Source organism: Melozone crissalis, unplaced genomic scaffold (assembly GCF_028551555.1).
Source record: "Melozone crissalis strain CALT ecotype California unplaced genomic scaffold, PUWL_Pcris_2 ptg000027l_1, whole genome shotgun sequence".
NCBI classification, from domain to species: Eukaryota; Metazoa; Chordata; class Aves; order Passeriformes; family Passerellidae; genus Melozone; species Melozone crissalis.
In genome coordinates this window covers 80,866,907-80,883,580 of record NW_026535805.1, presented here as the reverse complement: position 1 = coordinate 80,883,580, position 16,674 = coordinate 80,866,907, and the positions used below count along the sequence as shown (strand labels likewise).

The window sequence follows — 16,674 nt, the reverse complement described above, 5'->3', positions numbered from 1 at the left end:
TTTCCAAAGTTAATTTCCAGCTATCTTCCAGTATCTGTTTTGGCTTCTAATTTAAGCTAACTAATGACAGAGACTGTATTTATGAGAATTATTTGTAGCAATTTCATCTCTTTTGATGAGTTTCTGAAGTTATCACCACTGGAATGCCTGTATTAATGCATGCATACTTGAAATATTGTCAGCTATGAAATCAGCTACCATGAGTCCATATTTAGAAAATAGTAGAATTTGAAGATTAAAATAAAAAAACTTTAAACATATAATGTATCAGGCTATAATTTACCACTTTGGCTTCATTTTTAACTAAAAATACATTTAAAAATATTTTTAAGGAACCCATTTGTGAAAGCATTTCAGAAAGAAACTATAATTTTAACTGCTTTAAAACATGCTTTGACTAATTTTTTACTGCAATTGCTATTTTTTTCATACAGTACTGATAACAAAGAACAGAGTGCATTTTTAAAGAAACAGAACACAGGTGCTGAAAATCATATTATTTTTCTCTGTAAAAATTCTAATAGGTTTTTTTAGTGATGGTCTATTAAAGTCATTGTGACCATTGTAGCTTGCCATGATCAGTGAGAAATATGCATATTATTAATGAAGGTAAAAATACTTTTTGTAAGGTTATGGATGATAATTTCCATGGAATTCATATACTGCTCATTTGTGTTTTCTCCACTGATTCAAACTTGGCTAAAATCATTATGTTCTGTCTGAAAAGAGGTAGCATTTAGGAGTATAGCTGTCTCCATTCTTAATTTGTTTCCAATCTAATGATCATGGTTGTTTTGGTAGACACATTGACTTGGTGGACAAAGATGCCAAGAAGACTTTGGAAAGGAATGAACAACTTTCATAGAAAGGAAGTTTTGATGACGACTTGATGCCTGTCAAGAAGATGTTTTGCAAACTGCAGGCAGTTTTGAATATTGTCAAAGATAATAAAAATAAATTATTTTGAACAACTTACCTTCAGGGCAAAAGCAATCATAGCTGTTGACATCATTCTGACAAATAGCACCATTCAAGCAGGGAGCTGAATCACACTCATTCATTTCTGTTTCACAGTACTGGCCTGAAAACCCTGCAAATGAAGTAAGATAAGCTTTGATTTTCTTTGTCATTATGTATGCTATAAGCATGAAACATGTATATCAAATGGTGTTCTTTAACTAAAACCCAGAGATCTTAGGATCCATATTCCACTGGAAAAGGAAAATTTAGGTCAGAGTTTCAGTATTTTATTTACAAAGAGTTAAATTTTATTCATTTCTTATTCAATGTTACAAATACATCTTTATTGATGGAATATAGCAACAAATTAAGTAGGAAATGCTTCCAGAATGCAAGACATTCATAGCTGTAAGAAAACAATTTTCAAGTGCTTTTCTTGTATTAAAGTAATTTTAGTATTTTTGTGATGTAATCCCAGAATGTTTTGGGTTGGACTGACTTTAAAGATTAACTAGTTCCAAGCCCTCTGCCAGGGGCAGGGACACTTTCCACTAAACCAGGTCACTCAATATTTTTTTTTAATTTTGCCACATTAATATGAGAAAGAGTACATCATTTATATTCTATCCACTGTGATGTCCTTATTGATGTGGAGAGTAACAAAATACAGAGTACAAATATACTGAGGCATAGCAAAGATGCGCTGTGCAAGTCAGGCCTCAGAATATGTAAAATGCACAGCTCAGTTATGGCACATAAGGCTGTTGGGTTTGTTTCTAAAAGACAGAAGGTGTACATCCTTAAAACAAAAATCTGAAGACTAATTAACTTGCATAAGGAAAGAGTAGCTCAGATTTTTAATTTCTTACAGGTACTTTGAGACACTGTACAAGGCACAGATGCTGCAGCACCAACAGTGGGGGCTGCAAGGGGGTCTTGTCAGGAGAGGAACACAAGGATAGAAATTGTTTAGTTGATCTACAAAGCAAAAAAATATTGAATTAGCTTTTATTGTAGAGAAACAGGGCAGAGATACCCACTTGCCCCTAAGTTATATGTGGTAGAAGAAGACAAGATGAATTGGTATTTTCATAAATAGCAACTAAAGGTGAAAGATTTAATCTGAAGTATAATGAAGAATTATTCTAAAGGGCATATAATGTGAATCGAGACCTATATATTTTAATTTGTTTTGATGATATTCAATAGCAAAGAAGCTTTGGTGGGGGGAGGTTAGAAAATTACTGACACCAATGAAATGAGCTCATACATTATACGCTTAAAATGTAAAATTCAGAGAAGAAAATAAGTATAAAAAGCTGTTTTGCATGTGATTGTATTAAAAAACTGCAGAAAATATTCCTTCTGCCAGTGGTTCAGAGCATTATGACATTTATGAAAACAAAAGTGGTTAGGCATGCTTACAACCTACTTTGATTTAGCTCTTACAGATTATTTTTTTAAGTTTTAACAAGCTAGAATTATTTTCTAGAAGTTATGTTCTTTTGAAAATGTTAGCTTTTAACACCTGTAACTGAGAACTAGCTACCTAGAGGGAAATTAATGGAGATTGGAAACTTAACTATCTGAAATCTGGCCTATTAAGTTTGTTGGGTTTTTTTTATCATTATAAAGACAGAAAATTAACAAGTACAGAAGGACAGAGAACAGCACCCTCATCCGTAAAAATGGAAAAAAAAATTCTTTTTCAAGCTGTTATTTTTTTTTTATAACCTTTATGTCTATTCATAAATTATTTTTTGAAAACAATACCTTCTAGAAAGATTCTTAAACGAGCTACTGGGAAGCATATTAGGTCATTTTAGAAATAAATACTTAGAATTTTTATAGGTCTTGCTGATAGTGTTAAAATGTTTTAGGAACCACTGCTGCCACTTCAGGATCAGAAAAATGCCCTTATTTAGATCCTACCATGTGAAACAGTATGAAATCTGAGAAGTGACTCAAGAGCTCCCAGCTCTCAGCAGGTCTGGCAGTGACGTTGCAAGAACTGCCTGTGATGAGCTGTGACCAGGTCACCCTTTCTTGGGAGCAGTGGAAATATCCAGCAACTGCACATGACATTCTGGGAATTTGCAGCAGGACTAGCAGGCAAGGGGAAATAGCACAGGGGCAAATGCAGAGCTGCAGGTAGTAGAAGCCAACATATAAAGTTTTTCATTTACTTAGTTTACTTCATTTCTGTTTTATAAATTTATGGATTGGAACAGAAGAACTTAAAGGCATAACTAGAATCTGTTTTTAATTGAATTTGGTGCATACAGTGTGAATTATCCACTCTGAAAGAGCTGAAAGGAAAGCACATAGATAGAATTTTATTTCTTGTCACATTTTTAACTGAATATGTCCTGCAGACAAAAAACAATTTAAATGCAGTTTGTATCTTAAATTGTTTCTGCTGATGTAGAATCATTATAATATAATATAATATAATATAATGCAATATAATATAATATAATATATGTGTGATATACTTTGATGATATTTACTTCTTGCTGATCAACATACCAATAAATGACAATTCTTTCACAGACATTAATAAACTCACATAATGGGCTGAAAGTACATGAGGGAAAATAAACTTCATTTGTGTTATTTTTAAATCAGGAATGAGTCGAGGAATGCTTTTAGTTACATTATAATCTATGTATTCTAACTTAATTAGTTGTGATACAACAACATTAAGACCAACAACAAAATAGAAGAAATTAGTCAATTAAAATATAAATATTTACACACTTTTGATATAATACAAGTTAATCGGTTCCATTCATTTGAAAATATGAAAATAAATTTCTCTGTATAAATGCTCCAAACCTTTGTGCTCTACCCTCTGATCTCATAAGATGACTTTGGCAGAGCCAATACAGTGCTCTATGAACCAGGAAAAAATTCCATTCCTTCACCCACCCAGCTCCTCTCTCCATCAGCCGAAGATAGGGGAAATCCTGAATAACCTGATATACTCCTGAATAAATATTTCCATGCAGTCAAATGTAAAGCAGTGTGTCCCATATATAAATCCTTTCAGACAGCTGAGAAAACATTTATGGGAATCTTTCATGTAAAAATGTAGTGATATTATTTGTGGCTCAATCTAGAGCGCCCCTTAAAAATAATGTAAAATTAAATAATATACATATCCATGTATAGAATAGTAGAGTACTGTACAGAATAGTACAGTATTTTTTATCATATCACATCAATCATAAGTAAGTTGAAGTTTATAATAAGTAATAGTGGTTTTATATTAGTACAAAAAGTAGGTAAAAAAGTTATGTTCTCCAAAAATGTTTTGTTATTACCTTCACTGAGTGGCGAATATCTATCATCAGAGAATATAATAGATGATGCAGCTGTTACACAACTTTCTCTACACTGAAAATGCAAGGGTAAAACACATCTGAAAGATGAATTAGAAGTACTAAATTATCTTGTTTCAATTATTGCAGGGAAGGAGTTCATAACTCAGAGTTTCTGGGGTCAGAACAGGAAAAACATATCACAATTATTTACTAAGGATATGATTTCATTATTTTTTTTGTCAACACACACTTACACTGCAGTAAATATTTTCAGCTCTCAAGCTTTATAGCTCTTTATTTGGACTTCCTCCTCAGGTGAGGATGAAATATTTATTTCCACTGGCACCTGTCATAGTTTCCCTATCTAATGTAAATGCTAGATAAAACATAAACAGTCAAGAAAAGTAATAAGATTTACTGCGAAGTAATTATGTGAAAGCAACATTGTTTGCAGGACTCTTTTACATATATGAAGTTGTTTCAAAAATAGAGTAATTTTCATAGAGTTGTTGATATTATCTTAAAATATGTATGCAGTTATCTGCCTCATAAACATATTTCGTATGTAAAAGCCTCAATGTTCTTTTCTTTCCTGTAGCCTAATATTAAGGAATAAATCATATATAAGGAAAAATATTTTCTGTGTGTCATAAATAATTCTAGAAACTCTAGGTCAAATCTAAAAAAAAATTTGTTTCAATAAAAATATGAAATAGATATAAATTTCTAATATTTGTTAGCTGAGAATTTTAATTTCACATTCTCATTCTCAGCAGAAAGTCCTCAATGAAAGAAAAGGGAATCTGCACTATTAATATGTCAGAAAAGTGGGACACATCCTCTCTGGATGTTTAAATCTACTAGATCTAATCCTTACTCATTACTGGCAAGAAATCTTTACTATTAAATTTTATTTTTAATAAAATATGTGTTTGTAAAAATGAAAAAATATATGTCTAGCTTTTGTATGGCTCTATTAGCTTCTACTAAATTTTACCAATACAAATGTGGTCTAGGATCATCTCAGGGTTTGAATGCAGGCACTCTACTTTAAAGTAATAATTTTACCTAGTGGTAAGACTCCTAGACATTTTTCAAGGATGAAAGCATAAAACTGAAAAATATTTTATGTTGTAGTCTTTAAAGTATCAACTCTTAAAATGTCAAGTTAAGCCAGTTACTAGAGTAGATTATATGTGAATCTCTTGCACACAGGTTATGCACTGAAAGATTAGGTGCACTGGGAAACTGAACTGTCTAAACCTCAGGTAATGATGTGTGAACTCTGCTTGTTGAGATCACATTTTTTTATGTCTTTGTTCCAAAGGAAGGTCATTACTTTATTAAAAACCTTGTCTGCGGTTAAACAGCATCTCAGCCCCCAGAGCTGGTTGAATTTTAGGCAGACAAATGTCACAGTATTTTCTATTTGAAATGCATATTGGCAAAACAAAAGGAAGGGTCTCATTAGAGAAAAGCTCTGCTTTTTCAAGAAGATGTAAGGAAGATGTGTTTTACAGTGAGAACCTTCTGGAACATCCTCCCAAGGGACATGGTAGGTTCACCATCCCTGGAGGTTTTTGGGACACAATTGTACAGGGTGCTAGAAACGCTTACCTAGGCTCCCTTTCTAATCAAAAGGGAACGTCTGAGGTCCCTTTTGAACTGGGTTGTTCAATGGTTTCGTAAGAAAATCCAAAGCCTATAAAACAGGCTGGTAGAATGGCCAGGGAAATAGAAAGCCTGTCACAGAACAGAGGATTCAGAAATTCTAGTTTGTCTGGTGTAGAAAAATGTAGGCTGAAAGGAGATACAAGTGTTTTTGTTAACTTTGTCAATGAGAGAAATCACAAAAAAATATGAACAGCAACTTAAGTTAAGGTGTCACAGGTAAAAAGGGACATTACCTCAAGCAAATTTAAGTTACATAGTAGAAAACCTTATCAACAGAGAGATTCTACCAGTACACACATTCATTAGAGGTTGTTATAGAAGTACTCATCATTCCCATGAGCTTCTTAAATATGCATATATTTGCATTTAAAATTAAAGAGTGGACATAAAATTCCTTGCACAACAATTTTCATAAAATAACATGACAGCTTTGTATTAAGAACACATATTAATAGGCTGATTGTGATTTAAAAAAATTCTCAAAAAATAGAGATTTCATTTATAATTGAACTATCACTACATCCAATATTAGTATTAATAAAGAAGTCTCTTCAACTCATATAATCCAGCAAAAAGCAGAGAAAGGAGTTATTACCACTTCATCTAAAATCTTAAATAATCCTCTAGGCAGAAGACATACCCAGTATTGTGGAATTTAACTGACGTATAGGAGAATTGGAGTACATGTATAGACGCAACATAATGTAAGCAAAAATAAATTTTTCAACTTCAGATTATAATGCATTTACACAGAGAGGAACAGAAATGGTACAGGAAATCACACTGGCAACATTAATTCTGGCTTTTCCACATATTGAAATCTTAATCACTATTGAATATTTTTTTTGGGTATATGCATACTAGGTGCATTCAAGTATTAAGAAGTAAATAATAAAGTCATGCAAGAGATACAATATAGCAAACTGTTATGCTTTTATGAAATTCCACTGACCTAGATTAATCTAGCAGAGTTAAAGAACAAATCTCATCTACCAGATGTTTCAGTGTTCTAAATCTGCATATAGATGATTTGTTTTACATCTGGCCATTCAAGGTTAAGCCATTACTGTCTCCATGGGGTGAAGAGGAGAAGAGAGATATCCATAATTTAGTTACCTTGTCTTCTGTAAACCACCCTGCATCTATAATAGGGTTTCATCTAATATTTTTATTTTTTTAGCCTTCATTTGTCTGAACCTAATATAAAAAAACCCAGAAAATTTCAGAATAAGGAGAGAACAAGCACATTAAAATTATCTTGTACAAGTGTCAGAATTATTTGTACAGGAGATAAAGCTTTCTTGACAGCCAGTTGAACAAATTTCAATAGGAATTAAGAACAAACATATAGCAGACAGTACAGGTGTTCCATTATTTAAAAAAAGAAAAACAAAATAAAACAAAACAAAACAAACACAACAAAACAACACACCTGTATGATTTCTCCTGGCAGAGAAAAATTAAGACAGACTTGTGGATGGGAAATGCTAGTCACACAAAACATACAGTGGGTCTGAATAGAAAAACATGTCCTCTGACAGGATGATTTTATAATAAACTGTGCAAGCTGAGGCTTGCTGATTTTACTTTTGCTACAGCAGGAGATCTCCCAAGCTTTTATTTCAATCTATTCTAATTTTCCTATGCCCCATGAAATATTTGTTTAAAGATGAAAAGCATCAGAGTGGTTTCTTCCATTCCTACAAAAAACTTTCCTCATTTTCCCCCTCTTTTTTTTTTTCTTTTACAGTTAGTATCTGTCTTTTTTTGAGAGGGTGTCATTAGGGCAGACAAATTTGCAAAGTCACATCAAAACCAAGGGCAAAGGAACAGCATCTGGATACCTCCTACAGATAAAAAGCTGCCATGACAGGACAAAGAGCTCTATTCCAAGACTTATGCTAAACATACCTGTCGCCACAGGAAGCACAGGGACAGTTATTATTTCATTTGTATCTCTAGGCCTGAGGAATCTCTGCTTACATTTGTGATTTTCAGGATTTACAGCTCAAGTGAAAAGAATAACAAGATTTATAGCTTAAATATAAGGAAAAAATTATTAATTTGTGGAAGCAGTTGTCAGAAAGTACAACACATTTTTTACAGTCAAAATTTGCCTTAGTGAAAATGCATTAGAGGCAATATAAAAGGATTTAAGGAGATGTTTTTACTTATCATTCTTTCATTTTGGTTTCTGCTTTTCTTTCTCATTGGGGTTGCTTTGGTTTTTAAATAGAGGTGTCTTACTCTATTTTTCTAACAGATTTTAAACTGACATCAGTATAAATATTCTTGATCAATTCATTCTAAAAGAAATGGAATGGACACATGGTAATAGAAATAACAATAGTACATCTGGACTCTAAAAACCAGATGAGCACTTTTCTGTAAAAGAGGTTAAAATTTCCATGCAACAAACTGTGACATTCTCATTGCTCAGCAGATGCACAACAGGATGCCATTTTTTCCCAGATAAGTATCTCAGGGGACATAGAGCACTGTTAATTTCTTTTAAATAATTCAACAGTCCATTAATGAATTCACATATTTTTAGATTCCTAAGTCTATTTAAATTTGCTGTCCTTATGAGCAAAATAATCAGGACAAAATTTTACACTACTAAAAATCCAAACAGAAGTTTACAAATAATCTGAAGACTAACCTTTAATTTAAATGATAAATAGATCATAGAATTTAGGATTGAACTAGGATGAATTTTAATTTTTGCCTGTTACTGGCAAATTCTGCATAAATTCTACAATGTAAAGAAATAATGGAGGCTCCGTAATTTTCCATAATTTATAGAGACAAAGTTGCTGAGTATGAATCCCAGTGAAACTGGTTGGATTGACATCCCTGAAATTGGGTAATCATTACTCAGAATAGAAATCCTTAGTGTGACTATCACAGGAACAAAAAAAAAGCTTAAATCATAAATGCTAGCAGACAGTAGATAACTGGGGATTTGGGTGTGGGTAGACATCTTAAGCAAAAGTCCGCAACTTTTTATCTTCACTCATCGTGTGGCCTTATTGTAAACTTTGATAATGCCATGACCAAATAAAGATTGCAGGCTTTGAATCCAGTAAAGATGCCATGAGAGCATCTTCCATTTAATCATATGTTGAGACTGAGAGAACTGGGGAAGGGAGAGCAGTCCAAGGTTTCAGAGAGAGTTAGTTGGTGCTACAACAGTAGCTCCTGCAAACAAGACGTGGTGTTGAAGAGAAAAGGGGTGGTGAGAAAGAGGTTGAAGATCTTGACTGGAAGAAAGATCCTGGAAGTGTGGCAGGAGCCTGGAGATCAGAGAGATGTGTGAGGGGGGGGAAAGAAGCCAGGGTATGCATGGGGACTGTGCTTGGTAATGCTCGGGACTGATAACTTTGAGCAGCATCTCAGCATGAAGCAGCATGCCTGAGCTTCCCCCAAAATCAAACCAATGCAGACAAAGCACTGAAAGGGTGGCTATAAGCAGGATAACCAGCTACAGTAAGAGCTCTTATCTGGATTGTTCTTAAGAAAACCCCATTTTCCACATCCATTGTGGACAGTCATTTGCATTGTTGCCCATGACCATGGCTGGATTGGCACCACACAGGTTGTTTTAATAGGCTCCAAAAATCTGGCTTTCCTTGACAGAGAATGTTGCTTTGCTTACAATGGAAAAGGGCCATACTAGATAATACACTTATCTTTAGCACTCTCAGATGTGTCATTAATGTATCAAATATATTTTGCTTGCTAAGTACTCAAAGTTAGTCCAGCTCATTATCATGCCTTTCTGGTACAGAAAGATACTGCTTTCTAGTTGTATGATTAAAATGGTAGTTTTATTAAATAAATAAAAAAAAAAGATTTGACCTTAGAGCCAAAGAATTTGAATCAGTGCAATTTTTTTCTCTTACAGAAGCAGGATAATAAATTTCTCTTCCATCTAGGATTTCAGTGAACTGGTGTCAACTATGGTCAAGAAAAAAAAGAGGGGAAAAAAAGCCATTGAAAAGTGAATATCCAAAAATTTAAAAAAATTAAGTAAGTGTCCTCTGAGGGGAGTAGCAGAGCTGTATTTAAAATGAGAAATTAAATAATCATGAGTAAAAAAATTAATGTTTAGAGTATATTTAAAATGGCTTGTAAATCAGGGCAAGCTAAAGTACAATAAGAAAAAATTGCTTCAAAATTCAGTCATGGAGTTGTAAAATGTTGGTATCATCAATTTGAGACAGCTAAACAAGCAAAGAAAATGTTTAATTGCTACGATCACTTACTATTGAAAAATGTTTTCTCCTCCCATATAAATAAATGAGTAATCTGGTTTTACAGAGCCACTGAATGTGGGCAATGAAGTCGTTATTTTTCACAGCACTCAAGATGTACTGTCACCATTTCCTGAAACAGAGGATTTTAACAGTGATGTGACAGTTTAATGCAAGACCATGGAGACCAACTGCTTTCGGTGCTGTTACAAGGTGAGATAACCATGACAAAATGATTTCTGTATGTGTCTATAGGGAGCCCATTATGAGTCTATCATTCTGGCACTGCAGTGTGAAATTATGATGAGGAAAAAAAAAGGCATTCAAATTTGTACTGCATGACAATGATGCTCCAGCACAAGTTAATGATATATAGCAACTGAAATTCAAGCCTTTTTTCACTGTACACTGAATAAAATTACTTAACTCCAAAGTTTTTATTTACATGTAGTGCAAGAAAACTGGATATAAAATAAATTATTAGAATTACTTTCAATTAATCTCTACTAAGTGTAAAATTTCTGGTTTTAGGCTGAACTTAGATGTTTCTTTGCAAATTTATCCACCATAAAAATTCCCCTTGTACAGATAAAATACATAAACAGACCCACATAACTAGAAATCAATTATTTCTGTCCCCATAATCTAAAAACACGGAGTATATTCTCCTCATTTATTTAAATTTCCATTTGCTTTCTCCAATCCAATTGTTCTTACACATTTCCAACTTGGAGTTCATTAAATAAAATAATTTTAAGCTTGGTCTTTCAAGTATACTAATATATCTGTTTATGCATATATTTTCTTATATCTGATTATGTGCCCTTTGTCATCAGTGATTTTCTTTAAAGAACCATTAATTCCTTACTCAAAGACTATTTTCTTTTTTCTCATAAATGCCTGATGTTTAGTCAACATTACAGGTAGTTGATTTATTAATAGACATATTTTTCTAGGACTTTCAATTAAAAAATATGCTTCATGCTACTTCTAAATTGTGAATTTTCTTTATCACTCCTCTGTCCTTTTCCATTTTTCTAGAGTTCATACTAAATTTCACCTCTTTGTATAATTAATATTTGGTCAATTTTTTTTCTGCTGTCTTCTCTTTAGTGAAATATTGGCCTGAATGTCCTTATTTACAAAAATGAAGAAAATGGTAAGAAGTCTGTCTGTTCAAGATAAATTTACACAGCATGAAGACCTAATTTACCATTGTTTCATATCTCTTGTGCCAGGTGACAAAGTAACTTCCTGACATTGTCCGCAAGGATTCTTGTTTCTGCAGAAGGGATGAGAATGTGGCAGAAAGCAATGGAGTTTGAAAAGCCAATACTTCTGAGTTTTCTTAGCTAGGTAGTTAGAAATTTTTCATTTAAAAAATGAGCCTAATGCTGGTAAAAACATCAAACAAACATTGTCTAAAATAAAAGCACTTAAGTACAATGATATCCTGCAGGAATCCTAAACAATGTCACTTGTTCAGCCTTTGGAGGGACCTGCTTTGAAAGTTAAATTTAATTTCATTTTCCAATACATGTTATGTTTTATTATTGAAACTACCTAGTGGGAAACAATGACATAGTAAATTAAGAAGAAAAGCAAAATAAATTGCTCTCTGGTAGAGTACCAGAGAGAAAAGGATGGCTTGAATGGTAATGTAGATTTGGGATGTGATGGATGAAACTTAGCATATTGTTGTCCACACACATCCTACAACTAACTTTAAGTTTAGCATTTAAGTGAATTTGTAAAAAAATATATAATGCAAACAAAAACATCTTCAAATTGTAACCAGTTTTGGCCTATCCAAACTGAACATTGATTTCTATAATTTGCTTGAAGGTTTCTGACCATATCCTACACAAGTTTTGGATATGATCACACTAATAATATGCCTTAATTTAAAAATTAAAAGTAGGTTGGAGCTCATAACAGACCTTAGAAAGACAGTATGCATTTAGTCATGGAAACATTGTCAGAATCAGGTAATTTCAGAAGCACGGTAAGTCACAGAAACACAGCTGTCAGGAACTACTGAAGTCATCGAATCAGTCACCACCTCTTTTCTCACTCCTCAAAGCTTCTGACAGTGAAAGAAATGCTTCCTTTGGAAGAGTTAACATTTTCTTTATATTTCCCTCAGAAATATTTCCAGTACACTGTCATAAAATTAGCACCCGTGACAAAAAAATCAATTGCAGGAAGAAGGGAGGACAGCAGAATTTAAAGGTCAATAGGCTGCCTAAAATCTTAGATATAGCAACAGCAGAGAATTTATTAGATAAAATGGTTTGTGTTACAGATAAAGACTAAAAGTATTTAATTTTTAAAAAAGAACCTGACACAGAAGAAATCTTAAATACAGTTAATAAATTGAAGTACCTAAATACGTGATCTGTGGTGCTACTTTCAGTAAAATTTGGTAGTTCTCCCCAACCTACTTTGTGAGGGGGAAATCACTGTTTAGCTGCAATTAGCAGTGAGAGGAAATCAGGCACTTATGATCTTAAGGTGTTTTGGGAACTATCACCTTGAAAACAGAAAAATGAGAAGATTTCATTGAAGTATTTTTGATAAAGTAAATTCCTGTGCTTAGATGTAGCATTAAGACCACAGGAAAAAAAAAAAAAAAAAAGCAAGGATTAGCTACTGAGGACCTAGTGTTTATTATCCACATGCTTTTAAAAAAATTATTTTGAGAATTATCACAATGCTGTATAAGATAAATGAAACACTCATAAAGCAAATAAAATCTGAGGTCATGTCAGACCTCGACTAGTCCCATCCAAAATGAAGCACAAGAGATCTGCCAGCAGATAATTTATTTCTTGAATCTTCTGCACAGGGTTTGGTCCATATTCATGCTCACTTCCTATCACTGATCGTCTTAACCTCTATGTGAGGAGTCAGTCTGTTATACAAATAAAGTAGAAAAGCACTGTATGAGATCTGGAGACCTGCTTCAGTTCCTTAGTACTTCCATATTCTAACAGGATGTAAGAATTTAGCTTTGTTTTACAAGGATTTAAACCACATCCATACATCCCTTTTGCTGATTTCCATGAGCATTGGTTCAGGCATGAAGCTTACCATGCTGATTCCTAATTTTTTTATTCAAAGAGGGAGTACTTTACCCTACTTTCCAGTAGGTTATATATATATATATATTTCAATAACCTTTTTTTGTGGGTGACGAAATGCTGCCCTGCTACCTGACCTTTATTTCCCATAACTCTGCTCAAGTGATAACCACCAGTAGCACTTGTGATGGTTGCACCACACTCATAGTGTGTGTGAGGGAGACAGATAAGGGCACAATAGCCAAGAGCCAATCTGAGGCCCCTCTTGTTGCCCAAAAATAACACTGGTCAAGATCTGGCTCAAGCCATGTGTTATAGAAATTAACTTCTGTGGGCAGCGTGAAGGTATTGCTGCAATTCAATTATCTTCCTCTATAAAAATTTGAGCTCTCTTGCATGACAGTCACTTCACAGCAGGATGTTCCCCTTAATAAGGGGAACCTCTCAAGGTTACTCCACAAGTTTGAGACACTCCTTGCTGGATCAGATCCTTAGTAAGTCATTTATTGAATACTAAAATTTGAAATTTGAACTGAGATAATTGATAGATTGTGCACCTATAAACCTTTAGATATAAACATTGAACAAGTTTCAGACTAGTAGAGGATCAGTTGCACCCAAACTCTTCTTTGAGAAGAATTCTAGAATTAAAGAGTACCCTTTCTGAATCAAAGGGGATATCTCCCTGATAAATTTGTCTGACTTTATTTTCTATATAATAAATAATCCAGCATACCTTTGCTATTGAACCTTGTTAAACCACTGTTATTTTTACTATCCAACTTGGTCAAATTGCTGTTTTACATCAATAAGCATATTTTTCCTTCTCTTTTATGAGTGAAGCCGCTCCATCTGTGACACTGTCATATCAGGTTTTTTGTAGGTGTTTTTGCACCCACTGAAACAAAACAGGAGACACTACTATTTTTAGTGAACTTTTTTTTTTTTTTCTCAAAAGCTGTATTTTTTTATTCAAAGACAAAATTTATTTCCAGGGAATCAAATCTAGATGCCCATTTCTCAGTATTCCTACCACAAACTTGAGAGCAGTTGTGACTAGAAATTGCTGTTTTGTCCTTCTCAGTAATCCATTCCATCAACAAGTGCTTACACAGTAACTGACCAAGAATATAATAATAGCTTAAATTGCTCTTGAACAGGTGTTCAAAATTGTGTTTGAATAGGTGATATTTATTTACTTAGAAATTATCAACACAGATGCTCTCACCCACCGTGCACATTCTTTGTTTTCTTCAATGATTTAATGGTTGCTTGTACAGAAGTAGTCTAAGACAATTAAAAAGCTAATAAATAGTCACAGTGGAGGGTAAATTGCCTTTCCTGCTTTCAAGAAGCATGTGTGCAGCTATAAGATAAGATGTTGTCAGTCTGGTAAAATCTCAGCATAATCTTTCCTCATCAGATGTTTATAGCAGAGTGCACCTCAACTTACTAGAAGTACTGAAGGTCATTCTTCCACATAGAGTCATGTCTTGAGAGCAGAAGCAAAACAATATTACTTGTGACACTACAAATGCAAGTAATGACCTTAAAAATCTATTACTTTAGAATTGACTAATAGATCACTTTTAATTCATTTAAATTAAATTACAAAGATCTAAAACTAAGATTAATATTAAAATAGTAATAACTTAGTGAAAATAATAAAATACTGAAAAGGAAAATGTTTTAGATATGGACATGCTATAAAATTATCTTAAATGCATGCAAACTTACTTTTCCCTATACTTTTTAAAGCATTGGTTAAAAATAATGTGAAACTCAAGAGGCAAGACCAATTTTTTCTTTTAACTTAGGAATTAGTCCTATTTATACAGTAATCCTGAAATATTGACTATTTCATCAGTCTTACATATGATATTAAATGACAAGTCTTCAATTTGCTACCTTTTATAGTCCAGGAAGACATGGACTCCTTATTTAAGGTTATGAAAATAATTACCTGAGTCATCCCTGATAATTAATACTAATTATAATAAAATTCAGAATAACACAAAGTCTTTAGAAGTTTGAAGGGAAGAGACATACATTTTACTGCTACATTAAAAGTCCCAATAAGAGGGCTCTAGAGAAATTGATATTTGTTACCTTGGCAGTATTTCCAGAAAAATTAGAGCAAGATTTGGAGACAGAGACAAATTGAAGGACAATGATATAATTGAAATAAATTATCACTATTTTTAGGAAAATTAGCAATATCAAATAAAATTGTAATTTATGGCATCATCACAAGTACAGTTAAGAGAAATCATGGTGACACAAAACCATCCTAAAATTATAAATGATCAGTATTGCAAGGGATCTTAGTTCCAACATCTCTGTAATGGACAGGGAATTTTCCAGCAGAAATATGTTTGTATTTTTTGTTTGTCTTGTAGGTTTTTTTTTTTAACCTTGGGAATCATAAAATATTCTGGAAAACACTTCAATGCCAATGAATATGGAGTCTCAAGATTTACTGAAATTAAAATTAGCTTACTGAGACACAAGTGATTTTGACTGCACAACTTCTCCACAGCAGAAATCTTTTAGTCAGATATAGAAGAAGTTTTTTCTTGGTCTGAAGATATTATGCATTTCAAAAGAAAAAAAATTAGTTATTAGATAAATTTGCACTTGGAAATAGGCTGGAAGAGAATAGTTATTGATGTAGATGTACAGGTCATAAAATTCCGTGGATTTGTAAGATGAGTATCTGAACAAACAGTTCCAAAATCAAATGCTTAAACTAAGAAAGTAGGCCACACTTTCAGGTAAGGCTTAAAACATAGTTCAGAGATACCTACAAAGAGCTTAAGTATAAAGAAATGACATGTTGTATGTAGGCTGTCAATGTATGAAGAGAGAGGTTAAATGTGAAAAGGAAGGTACTAGTGAGACAATTATAGCAATCCTCTAACCCAGAGCTCCAGTTGGTATTTTTAAAATTATTTGGGCAGGCTTTGAGTCTTCTGAATTTTTTCCTGCAAAGACAATCTTAAGCTCCATAGTCAATCTAATCTGAACAGTTTAAAATATTGCATTCAAAGCAAAGATGAAAAAGACAGCCTCCAGCAGCAAACTTCTTATCGTGTATACTTTTTACCCATTCCAGTAGTGGGAATAGCTTTTGATTGTTTCTGATTCTATTTACTTTTTGCTGTTTATTTCTAAGATGTAAATTTGTAGTTCTGCCTTCCAGCCAAGCAGCAGTTCTTGCTAGAACTCAAAGTGGCAGGAACAGTAAGCTGTATAATTTTCTTAAAGTTTAAATTAAATCTGCATAAAATTCCATCATAATTAATCATAATTCATGGGAATATGAAGGACAATAGAATAGTAGAAACAAATATTAATTAAATATGTCCACATTTT

The 16,674-nt window shown here is 33.1% G+C and overlaps 1 protein-coding gene across 1 annotated transcript in view; it reads right to left on the bottom strand.

The window, feature by feature from the left end:
• The window catches only part of EYS (eyes shut homolog), a 704,955-nt gene that overhangs the window by 525,681 nt on the left and 162,600 nt on the right, over positions 1-16,674 (bottom strand). The window contains exon 12 of the mRNA XM_054280634.1: positions 977-1,090. Within this exon, the coding sequence (XP_054136609.1) occupies positions 977-1,090 (114 nt within the window). The remainder of the gene's footprint in view (positions 1-976; positions 1,091-16,674) is intronic.